Source organism: Pteropus vampyrus, unplaced genomic scaffold, assembly GCF_000151845.1.
Source record: "Pteropus vampyrus isolate Shadow unplaced genomic scaffold, Pvam_2.0 Scaffold150, whole genome shotgun sequence".
NCBI lineage: Eukaryota > Metazoa > Chordata > Mammalia > Chiroptera > Pteropodidae > Pteropus > Pteropus vampyrus.
The window spans coordinates 3,387,570-3,400,265 of NW_011888931.1; the positions used below are offsets into that span (position 1 = coordinate 3,387,570).

Sequence of the window (12,696 nt, forward strand, 5' to 3'; positions counted from 1 at the left end):
GTTCTTAGTAAACATTTGTCACCTTCATTGAATTACAGACTAAGTCAAAAGGATGACTAGCATTAAGCATAATAAATGGGATGGCCCTATACTGAAAAACAGTACAACCCATAGTGTGGAAGGTACATTGCAGTCCTAGTTCTACATTACAAACCACACAAAAATTTTGTGACTAAATAACTAACAATAATATATTATTATCTCTCACAGTTTTGGAGGTTTTCAGGCTCAGTTGAGTGGTTTTTACTTGGAGTCTCTTACAAGGACAGTTAGACAGTGGCCGAGACGAGTCATCTAAGGGTTCCTTCATTCCCATGATTGATACCTGGGTTGGGATGGTTGGAAAGTTGGAGGGTAGTGAGGCATCTCTTTTTCCAAGTGGCATCTCCACTTGGCTAGATTGGACTTCCTCACAGCATGGCATTGGCCATGATTTCTTACATGGCGGCTGGTTTCCCGTAGAGCAAGTGTTTGAAGAAGCCCAGGTAGCATCTACAAGTCATCTTGTCATTTTCACTGTTTGATTTGAGAATATGGCATATGCGTACAAAGAGGGAAAGAATCGATTACCGCCATCTCAGAAACAAGCTCCCACAAGGGTAATGAGCTTATGACCTTATGAATAAAAAGTTAAAGATAATAAGGTAAGCAGGATTGAATGACAATTAAGATAATACAGTAAGCAGGATTGAATGGTAATTAAGACAATCAATTCTGAACAGTTTGCCTTAGACAGGTCCTGACTTTGCTGCACAGTAATTGTCTGCGTTTGGACAAATTATAACCATTCGGAATTCAATTCCTCAACTGTGAAATATGGATAAGTGATATTAAATCACATTAGTAGACCAGTCTGCCATTCGCCATACTTTGGTGGGAAAGTTTGAGATACACTGTTAAGGAAACGAAAGTTGAATTAACCAAACTAATTAGCTGTATTAAGAATATTAAATTTCCAGTAATCTTGGCTACAAGTTGACTGTTTAAAAGCAGAAAATACGAGTAATTGGTAACTCTAAAGTTTATGACCACGGAGAGATGCTTATTCAAGTCTTTGGCCTTAATGTATGCTTAGGTGATGAAAAATGCTACAAAAATCATCATATCAATTATTCGATTTTTACTAATATGACATGTATCTGATAGTTGTCATATATTAAATATGCTTGCTACAAATAGATTTCTAATTTTGTTCACATATCTATTTTTTAGTGATATAAATGTGTTTATTGGCACACAAGAAAAATTCCACTTTCTTGCGGGGGTTGAATTTTGCCACGACCTAATGTGCATTTTTATTTAGCCTCGTGATCCAAGGTAGGACAGCTTTTTGAAACCAGTGTCGGTTTCTTGGAAAGAAAAGTCATGAAAGGATGTTCAAAGTAACCGTTTGTGCCTGATGTTCTGACAAAGCAACATGCAGTTAATCTGCTTCTGAACATCCATAAATGAAGAATTTCTGGATTCATTTTGAAATTGTTTCCTAATCTTATGCCAAAATGTTCTGTTTGTACTAGGGACAATCCTAGTACATAAAAACCCTGGACTAGCAGTTCTTTGTTCCATTAGTTTATATTAGTCTTGAGTAAGAAATGCAACTAACTTTGGAGTTTTAAGTTTTTCTTTATTATTATCACTGAGCTTCTTTACTATAATACTGTAATAGAAGGATCACTGAACTAAAAGTTAGATGACCTGAGTTTTACAATTTATATAATCTTTTTCTATTCTCTTAACCTTGTTTGTAATAGTCTACCTTCTTTGTGGGGGTATTTTAAAGATGAAATGAGGAAATCCTTTAAAAGAGTAAAAACAAGTAGTACTCAAATACAAGATATAATAATGGAAAAAAGATATCTGTACTTTCCACAGTGTTGAAGAAGTTAGACTTTAAAAATCTTTAAATTTTGCTGAAAACTTTACATGATAAGTACAGTAGAAAATTCTATACCTAGTAATGAGCATTTATAACATACATGGCACGATGTCTATTTCTCCTACCTGCTTCCTTTAATTTTTTCTAGTTTTCAGTTTTTTCAGCTGAATGTCTTTATTTCTGCCTCCCCTTTCATACCACCAGCACATATATTTACCCACAAATATCGTTTTTCTTAAAAGGGAGCCACCATTAAGAAACATGAGCAGACTGGGGCCATCATTGTGGCTAGAATCATGAGAGGAGGGGCCGCGGACAGAAGCGGTAAGAGTTTAAATGTTAAGCGAATGCAGACAAGTCATGTATCCCAACAGATACTTAAGGTTTAAAAAAAAAATAAAAAGAGAAACACTTTAATGGTGAGAAATTCAAATAGAAAATAACTAATGGGACTATAGAATGGAAAACTTTCTGTATAGAAAACAATGCCATACATGAAACTTAAAAGACAAACAAGATTGTAGGAAAAGAGATTTCAATATATATGACAGAAGGCTAATATGTAATGTATGGAGAGTTCTTAAAAATGTTATAGGAAAATTGGCAGAGCATATGCACAATTTACAAAAGAAAATGTGTTTAATGTATAATATTTCCAATATATGACAAAGAGAATAATCTTTTGATATAATACAGCAAAACAAGAATAAGATACTTTTCATTAAGTTGAAATATGGGAACCTATTTCAATAAATGAGAAATAAATCTCTACTGTCTTGGTTTACATGGGCTTCCAAAGTTATATTGACTTGTTTCAGTGTTTCTGCTTTGAAAGGTACTGCGAAAAGCATGCAACCTTTTAAAAAATGTGTAAGAATTCTTTTATACGGGGCAAATAACATGCATTTTACACACAGAGGAAGAGGCTGTTGTCCAGCATGTCATAGTCATTGATTCATCGCTATTCAGAGACAGAATCTGAAAGCTGAGACGCATGAATGTCTCCTTTCCAACCCTCAAATGCGTTAGGGGAACCAAACAACGCTTGATGTGTGGAGACAACTGCAAATTACAGTTACTTTTGTAGGTTACACTGCTGATTTACCGCATTTACTGTTTCTCAGGTCTTATTCACGTTGGCGATGAACTTAGGGAAGTGAATGGGATACCAGTTGAGGATAAAAAGCCTGAGGAAATCATTCAGATTTTGGTAAGCTGAAATTTTATTTTACAATTCAATAAAAATGAAACTGAGTCGCTCTCTTTCAGACTTGGTTATGAAAACAGGATTCGAATTTAGCGTTCCTGGGTTTGAATTCCAGTCCCACCACTTAATCCCTGTGTGTCTGTGGAAAATATCTTAACCTTTTTATTGCCTCAGTGTTTCCATTTACAGAATGAGCATCGGAAGAGGTAAATATCTTACTGGGGTGTTTTGAGAATTAAATGAGCTAATGTATGTAAAGAATTTATTACACGGCCTGTCCCAAATTAGGTATTTAGTAGCTGTCATCTACTCTGTTGTTAGTGATACATTTATCTTTCTCTTTCTCCCATCGACATAGCCAGGCTGTATGATATGCTTTCTAGGTATATGAGATTGTAAAACTGGTTCAGATGTCTTCTGAAATCTAAAACAGAATGAAATTATGTTTGGCCTCGACAATATTCGTTTGTTAGGATAAAATGAAGGGAGACTGTTACATACGAAAACATATTATGAACTTACAGAAATAAAAAAGAGAGTGTAGTATCTCAAAATAGACCTCGGTATATATGAAATTTAGTATATGATTATGATGGCATCTTATATTAGTGGGAAAAAAAATGAAATAGTAAATGATAGTGGATTAATTGGTGATTCAGTTAGAAATAAATAAAATCAGTCCCTATTTTATACCACACACACAAAAATAAGTCCCGACAAATTAAATATTTACGTTTTTTAAAAATTACAAAAAAAATTCTTTAGCAATGGTAATTTCAAATAGAAAATAACTAATGAGACTATAGGATTGAAAACTTTCTGTAGAGAAAATGATGCCAGACATAAAACTTAAAAGGTAAATGAGATTGTAGAAAAAATTTTCAATATATATGACACAAGGCTAATATTTAATGCATAGAGAGTTCATAAAAATTAGTTAAAAAAATAGTTACAGGAAAATTGGCAAAGCAAATGCACAATTTACAAAAGAAAACGTGATGTCTGAAAATTATTGGGGATTTAAAAACTTGAAAATGCCTAGAGTTAGCCAGATTATAGGGAAATAGATATGTTTACATGCTTTTAGTATTAGGATAAATTAATAGAGCCTTTTGAGATGGCTATTCAAACTATCAAAATTTTAAATTTGCATACCCCTTAAGAAACTCAACTGTTGGAAATTAATTCTAAGAAAATAATTTGGCAAATGCGCATAAACAAGATATCTTAAAAAAAAATTAGAAACTATCAAGAAGGTTGAAATGATTGAATAATCATTTATCCATGTGATGAAGTACCATGAGGCAATCACAATGGCTGATAGACTTATATTACTTAATAATAATAGTAATAATTGCTTACATTGATTGAGCTCTTAATAACACTGTCCTAAGGGCTTTATACACACACACACACACACACACACACACACAGAGAAAACTAGAAGAATGGGAAGGGATTATAGAGAAGACTTGCTTTCTCTCTACCTATGTGTATGAATTCTCCCTACTGAGTGTATGAATTCTTAATAAGATTTGTGAATTACTTTTATGATAAGCAGCAACCATGATATTGCCATTTTGAAATCACTCTTTTATAAAATTCTGATATTTATACTGTTAAAACTCCATTTTACTTGAGTCTTTGTGCTTACTGGATCTCCTTCTTAGGCTTGCAATAGCTGATTCTAGACAACTCTTCCCAGCTTGGCTTCAGTGACTTCACACTGGTAAATTATAATTGGCTACAGTGGGAGTATTTATACCACGGACATTGGCAAACAATACAAATCAGGGCCTTTTTTTTTTTTTTTTTTTTTTAAAAAATAAAACATGGTCCTTGTTTACCAGCACACCCCTTGTAATGAGCCTCAGAGAGATCTACCCATTCTCCCCTCTCCTTTCCCTCCCTGCCTGCTTTCCCCTGTATCTGCCTGTCTCCCTCTTTTATTCCCTCTCTTCAATATGTGCCAGCTATTTACTGCTTTCATGGAGCTTACAATTAGCAGGGTAACAGATATTAGGAAATAATTGTATAAATAATTATTGAGATATGGTTATGATAAATGCTAAAAAGAGAGAGAGATGAATGACATGAGAATTTGTTAAAGGGAGACTTATCCTTGTCTGAGATAGTCAGCAAAGAATTATGGGTATTGTTGCTTGTTTTAATTAAATTAGAATAGATGCTCAATTCTTTCATCTTTTAATTACTCTATTACATTTGGTATTTTACTCACTAACTAGAATAGAGACCAATGTTCCTTTTTGTTTTTTTATTTTTTCTGATGAACATTGCAACTAATTAAATCACAGATTTCTAACTATAACTGACAGTATAGGTATTTTGTTTCTAAAAACATGGATGCTGATACTTAAATGTAATAGTCTGAACCTTGCACATTATCTGTTCTCAACATTTATAATTATCTGTATAAAGGCACTGTGCATATTCTGTGTTTCCATTTGAAAGTAACTCGACATGGATGGTAATATATTCATTGGCATTTTAAGTGCACAGGAGGTAAAAGTGAATTTAATGGTCAATGTTTTTTAACTTATTTGACAAGCTTTAGTGCTTTCTCATGTTACAGGAATTTCTACAAAAATAGTTTCTCAGTTTGTTCTAAGAGTAGAAACCCCATACTTGTAGATTTTTAGATGCATTTAGTTTTCTAACCTATTTTACTTTTTCTTGGCTCTAGAAGTTGCCTATTAATTCTTTGTTTCCTCTGATATAAGGCTCAGTCGCAGGGAGCAATTACATTTAAGATCATACCCAGCATCAAAGAAGAGACACCATCTAAAGAAGGCAAGGTAATCATTACTTAAGAATCTTTTTTGTGGGGGGAAATGGTGTTTTTTTCCTCTAATACATATCTTCTTTGTCATGACAAGTTTATTTTAATATTGTATTTTTAAAAAATTGTTCTTAAATCAGAGTTAGAAGAATGCTGGCCATTTCACATTTATATTTATTCATTTTAAATGGAACTTTTTTCCAGATGTTTATCAAAGCCCTCTTTGACTATGACCCTAATGAGGATAAAGCAATTCCATGTAAGGAAGCTGGGCTTTCTTTCAAAAAGGGAGATATTCTTCAGATTATGAGCCAAGATGATGCAACATGGTGGCAAGCGAAGCATGAAGGTGATGCCAATCCCAGAGCAGGCTTGATTCCTTCAAAGCATTTCCAGGAAAGGTGAGCTACTGGCAAGTAAAGATGGCCTTTCTTCAACTGACCTTTCGTTCTCTGCAAAATATCACTCCAGCATAGTTGTGATAAAATAAGCACTAAAACCTTGCCTTAGAATCCTTTATCCCTCAGATTTGGATTTCTGTTTTGTCTAAGTATGAATAATGACCAAAAATAATATGACAGTACCAGGTCATATTCGGTTTTTGTTATGAAGCAAGTGGAAAATAGCACATTAATATCTGAGACTGTATTGATGTGAAGGACGGAAAAAAAAGAAGAAGGATTTTGGAATGAAGGTAATTTATAAAAGTTTGAAAGAAGAGTATTTATTTCTTAATTCGAATAGATTGCATCGTGTTCATTTCCCCCCTAACTTTCCATTTTTTTTTCCTTAAGACTTTTATTATTTTGGTGTTATATTAATCTTGGATCTGTACTGAAAATTGATAGGCATATTGACCTTCTTTTCCCCCAGGAGATTGGCTCTGAGACGACCAGAAATAATAGTTCAGCCTCTGAAAGTTTCCAACAGGAAATCATGTAAGTTTGTTACTAAGAACGCAGAGTAACCAAATCTTGCTGTTTATTTTTGACTATTAAAGCAGGTGGTGGTGGTAGAATGAGAGGTCATATTACCTGTGATAGCTTCTGGATCATCATTTCACAGGAATTAAACAGATAAGACATTCATAGTAGGACTATTAAAGTGAATCTTTTGAAGAAAGGGATGTTCGGAGTTGTTTATAATAAACCCATTTTTAAATCACTCTTTAAAAAAAGAACTGATTACTACTACTGTGTTTGATTTTTGAATTTAGGTATTTTACAAATGTAACTTGAAATTCATATTTTTTATTTCTCCAAAGTCAGGAGGTTTGAGTAAGATATTTCTTGGTAAAGATTATGGGGGAAATTCCATCACATTCTTGGGCACAAAAGCAGTTGTGCCGAAGAACAATTAATTGTTCTTCCTCTTAGTTCCTTGCTTATCCAGAAATCGTAGTAACTCTGACCTTTATCTCGTCTGTTTGGACTTATTACCAGGCTAGATGAAAAGAAAATAAGGGTGAGAAAAAAGATGATACGGGATTACTGCAAAAGATAGTGTAGACTTAGGTGCACTTTTTTTTCTTTCAGCCTACGCGTCTTTCAGCTTCTTTGTACTTCCCACTTCTCTCCAGTCTCCATCTCATTAATTTCCTGCTTCATCTCTTCTAAATGTTTCATGGTTCTAGGTATTGTAAGTGTCAAAAAAAAATGCCCTTTGTTTTCAGTATGGAAATTGTACGTTAAAAGGCAAAATGAGCAAATAAATGGTCTTGGAATTTTACACCAACATCTGTTTTTAGTATTGTTGCATTTTTCACATCTCCTGTTATTTCTGTCAGTTTGTAGAAGCTTATAGCCCAGAAATTACATTATAAGGGAGCCAAACTGCAGTCGGTATAAATCTCCCAAGCAAGCAAATACTCCACATACAGCACTGATTCAAAAGCCTGCTTGTTCTTGCTCCACTAAGTCCAGGGAGAAGGAAAAAAACACTTGTCGTAGAATGCCACGTGTATTGTGACATCAGAAAGCTTAAAGTTTAACCAGGATGTTGCACTGTTTTAGTGTATGAATTTTCACTGGCAACTCATTCATTTGAAAGAGCCTTGGGAACATCCACCTGACTTGCCCTTTGAGGGGTTTTTAAATTTGGGGCTGGCACATTTTTAATATATTTGTATATTTGGTGCACATGGGATAAAATATGTGTAGCTTGAAAACGAAATAAATGTGATTCTACTCGAATCTGAATCCATCCTCAAATCTAAGTGTTAGGCAACTTTGAAATGTACAATTTGTTATAATTATGAATTTTCGTTTATTTTAAAATTGTGATAAATGTATGTTTCTTTAAAGAATTATACAACGTGCGTAGATGATCTTTTTAATACCACTCCTCAAACTGGTTTCAGTATAAACGTATGTAAAAGTGAGGAGTGTATGTAATGAAGCCTTTTTGTTAATTTGCAAAATTTCTTTTATATGTTAATACTTAAGTATTGGAATCTGCGAGGTATTTATTCCAGGACTTATCTTTACTGTGAAATGTCCTCATTTGAATGCTTTTTTTTTTCTTTTTGTCCTTGAATACCATTTAAAAATGCCTACTGTTTCTCCTTTCACCCTTCTTTTTCTTTTTTCTCTTTTATTTTTTTATTAGAATCTGATTCACTGAGAGATATAGTATTCTCATATACAGATGTTCTTTATTTTTAAACAAAAATAAATCTGGTCAGTATTATCCAAATTAAATCACTAGTATAGAATTTATATGGCTTTATTCAGAGAGACAGTATATTTCTATGAAAACTAAATAGAAATCAAGTGTCTTGATTTTAAAAGAATTAAAATTCCATTTAAAATTTCTTTGCTGTTGTCTCAGAAATCCCTAAACTCAAGTTATGCAAAAATCATTGCACTGGTTCTGAACATTTTTAAAGGCTAAAGCACTTTGTTTTATAACTTGTATAGTTGATAGTGATTCTTTAAAGAATTAATTTTTGTAAAGGCCATCTAACAACACTTCCTGGACTTCAGCATTTGGTACGTAGATTTAATAGGACATTCATGTCATCATGCCCTGTGCTAAATTATAGAATAAGGCTATGGAGAAAAACAGAAAGTTGATATAAAATCTTATATTTTAATGACTTAATAATTCATAGGAAATGCTTTAAGGAAAGTGTCTGATTTAATGTAAAACCTCTGAAAAAAGAATAAGTCTGTCATATTGGTGTTTATAAGTTTATGAAAAAATTCTAGTATTGATAAAAGTTTTCGGCAGTAAATTTTTATAAGTGCACTTAACACCTAGGAAGATATTGTTAAGCATTGCATTTAGAATAATTACTTTAGCCAGGTAGTAATATGTATCAAGTTGGCCAGTTAACTTTTTCACAAAGAGGCTGCTTGTATTATTATGTTTTACTCTTTACTTGATTCACAGTGTACCATCGTAAGTAAAGTTTCCATGGAAGAAAAGTTCATGAAAGATGGCTCTGGAAATATAGGAGTTCAGTTACTGTCAACATAGAATTCAAAAAGGAATGGAAAATCCCAGTACTATTACCTTGGTATTTCTATTTGTGCTCAGAATGCTAGATCCTGGTTCCATGGTAAATAAAATCAGGAGCCATGATAATACCGACTTTTTCAAGTTTTGAAACTACCAGCCTTCTGCAAAACGCTCAGTATGGATGGTGTTCATCTTTGATACTTGGTTATTTCCTCCCCATCTAATAAGACATATCCAGAAAATAGGCTTCTCAAACAAAGTAATTGGCTTTTTAAAATGAAACATACCTAAAAACAAAAACATAAACTCTTAAAACATTCCTAAATCTTAGAAGGTTGATACAGAGATTCATCTCCTCTTTCTCCTATTTTTTTTTAGAGTAGCTCATCAAACAAAGAAATTATTAATAGAATCTTGCTTCCTCCCTCCCTCTTTCATCTAATGATAGGATCTCACATAACGGATTTATATTAGTAATCGAGACAGAAGAGCAGACCCAAGTTAAGTGTTTTGAAAATGAGTAAGAAAAGTGTCTTATGTCTCAAGTAGCATATAGTAGGGGTTTACACGACAGACGCTTGGCATCTTGCAATTCGTGTGTTGATATAATTTAAAGTACTCTCATTTTCTACCAAAAGCTTATTTTTATAGTTCAGTTGCATATATAAAGGAATATGAAATATCACCTAACCTTTAAAAAGAAACGTAAATTTCTTTGATTACTTGAAATATTGTTTGTTCCCTTTCTATTGAAATCAAAGTATTTAAGTTAGGGATTGTCCTAATATTAAAAACATCACTTTAACTTCAGTAGGATGTAATTTATATTGAAATCCAGTCTATACGGTATTTAGAAAAAGTTCTTTTCCATATAGTGTATTTTACAGAAGAATACAGAAGTATGATATATATTTACAGTGCTTAGTTTTCTTTTTTTAGTTATCAAAGTATATCTGAACATTTCTAACACTGCTGACTGAATAATATTAATTTAAAAATTTTCTTTTACATAATAGCTCTTATAGAATTCTTGTAATAAAAAAACAAAATGTTTAGTTTTTTGACCTTTTAAAGATTAGAAGGTAAAACCACAAATATTGTAGTTTAGAAATTGTTTTAACCAATTGTGATTGTGATCATGTGGGTAAAAAAGATCTTTAACTGCTGCCAAAAGGGTCCATTCAAACTGGGGGTAACCAAGTTCATTCAAAGACAAGTTCATTTTGGGGACTAAAGATCACCATCTACCAGCCACAAAATTTAAAACACTGCGTCAATGAATGATTTCATTCTACATGGTACCAATGTTTTGAAGGCCGAACATTTCAGAATAATATATAACATTACTCCACAGTAATACAACTTTTCAAATTGAATAAGCTCCTTCCTCCTGGCATCTTAAATAATGTCTGTTTAACATGTTAAAGTTAATTCAGGGGTTAAATAGATAGCTAATGTTCTTATATTAAATTCGTGTGTCTAAAACTTTGTCAAACATTTTCTTAATATTAGCGGGATTTTGTATAACAACATCTAGGGTTTTAAATACTAAAAGTATTTTTCCCCCTTAATACTTACTGATACCCTGGGAGACACCAGAGTTTAGAGTTTGGGTAGAAAGAGGTGCAGACAATCTAGGCTATAAATTACATGTCTGATTCCTTAATGTCATGAGGTGGTTGAGGTGTAGGCATTTCTAATTTCATTGCCCACTTTTTGTCTCACTAAATGTGTTCTCCTTCCATATATGAAGGTGTTGCTTATAAGACACTATTCAGGGGATGTGCTTTTAGCTTCTCCAGATGATGGATTCTAAGTCATACTGTCTCTTGCCTTTTGTCCTATGGACCCAGTGCCGTGCAGGTAAGAACTGATTAACGATTAGAGAGGTCTGGTTAGTGGTCAGGGATTATTGCAGACTTGTAGGGGAGATGGAAGTGGGGGCAGAGGGGATTTGAAGAAAGTAGTTTCTCAGGTGGGGATTTAACTTTGCCCCTATGTATAATATCACCTAAATAGACACAATCTCTCCACTTGTCCAGAGTATCAGACATGTCCCCTCAGAGTGACATCCAGCAGCCTGGAAAAGCTCTCCTGTCGTGCAGGGTTCATCAAATGCTCTTCATGAGAGCCTTTCCGCTCCATTCGTGGAAGACAGAAAAATTGCTTTTTGTGACCTGTTGGCCTCTCCTCTGTGCTGTTTATAATTTTTTCATCCTGCTCTTCAGTGCTTGAAGATGTAGAGAGCGGGCTTCCGATGAGACTGGGGAGAGGAGGAACACGTGACAGGTTGAAGCTGCGGGGCAGGGGCCCAGAGGCTGGCGTGGCGGGCGGCAGTGCGAGTAGACGGGCATCTTGAAAGGAACTTATTCCCTTGACCTCTCCTGTAGGTCGTATTTTCTAGCCTAAAGCCTGAGTAAATTAATCAGTGACTTGGGTGTGACAGTACAGCATAACCGTTAAACGCTTGAGTCCGGAGCCAGACTTCGTGTATCCAAATCCCAGTCTTGCCACTTCTGAGCACTTCGTTTCTCTGTACCTCTGACTTCCCATCTGTACAACAGGGGTGAAGAGTGTAGTGTTGGCCTCACAGAGTTGTTGGAAAATTAAATAAGTTTATGCATTTAATGTGTACAGAACACTGTCTTGCCATTGTAAGAATCATGCAAGTATCCCAACTCTCAACTTTTTATGTGGTTTCCCTCTTCATTCAAATTTGCTAACTGGAAGGAAATGTGTTCCTTTGTTTTTTCTATTGGATGCCTAGTAAGCATACTTGCTATTGGAGATAATGTGTGTGTTTTATTGAGTTAAAAATACTGTTCTCTTCCTACTTAAGTATCGCATAGAGGAAATACTCTTTTGAGAATTTACGTAGTATATTCATGACCTTTTATTAGAATATGACATAAACATATACTATATGTAATATAAAATATGTTTATTTTTATTGTGGGTTGGCTCTAATCATGCGTGAGTGATCGACATGGCTTTTTTCATCTGCTTTACATGACACTGGTTCTTTAATCAAGGGTGCAATACTCTATCCTATTGTTTCTTCTGAAAATGTACTCTCTGTTTAACAATCTTCGTTATGGTGGAGTCTCTGAGATTGCAGACTGATCAGTTTTAAGCACCGTGCATATTATTTCCAGCATGCCTAATTGCTTGGCTTGGCTAACCCATGCTTGTCACGTGGTCGATTGTTGATTTTCTAATAATTTGTTTAGGTGTGTATTGCATTTCAGCGCTGCTCAGAAACAAGTATAAATAAACTTACAATGTGGGTGACTCATAATAATTGCCTGAATAATAATAACTTACTTGCCATTTTTGCTAATACCGTTCAAA

The 12,696-nt window shown here is 34.0% G+C and overlaps 1 protein-coding gene across 1 annotated transcript in view; it reads left to right on the plus strand.

The window, feature by feature from the left end:
- Window positions 1–12,696, plus strand: part of MPP7 (membrane palmitoylated protein 7) — a 234,541-nt gene that overhangs the window by 165,039 nt on the left and 56,806 nt on the right. Inside the window, exons 7-12 of the mRNA XM_023536171.1 lie at window positions 2,119–2,200; window positions 3,001–3,086; window positions 5,825–5,899; window positions 6,088–6,284; window positions 6,757–6,829; window positions 11,365–11,388. Of these exons, the coding sequence (XP_023391939.1) occupies window positions 2,119–2,200; window positions 3,001–3,086; window positions 5,825–5,899; window positions 6,088–6,284; window positions 6,757–6,829; window positions 11,365–11,388 (537 nt within the window). The remainder of the gene's footprint in view (window positions 1–2,118; window positions 2,201–3,000; window positions 3,087–5,824; window positions 5,900–6,087; window positions 6,285–6,756; window positions 6,830–11,364; window positions 11,389–12,696) is intronic.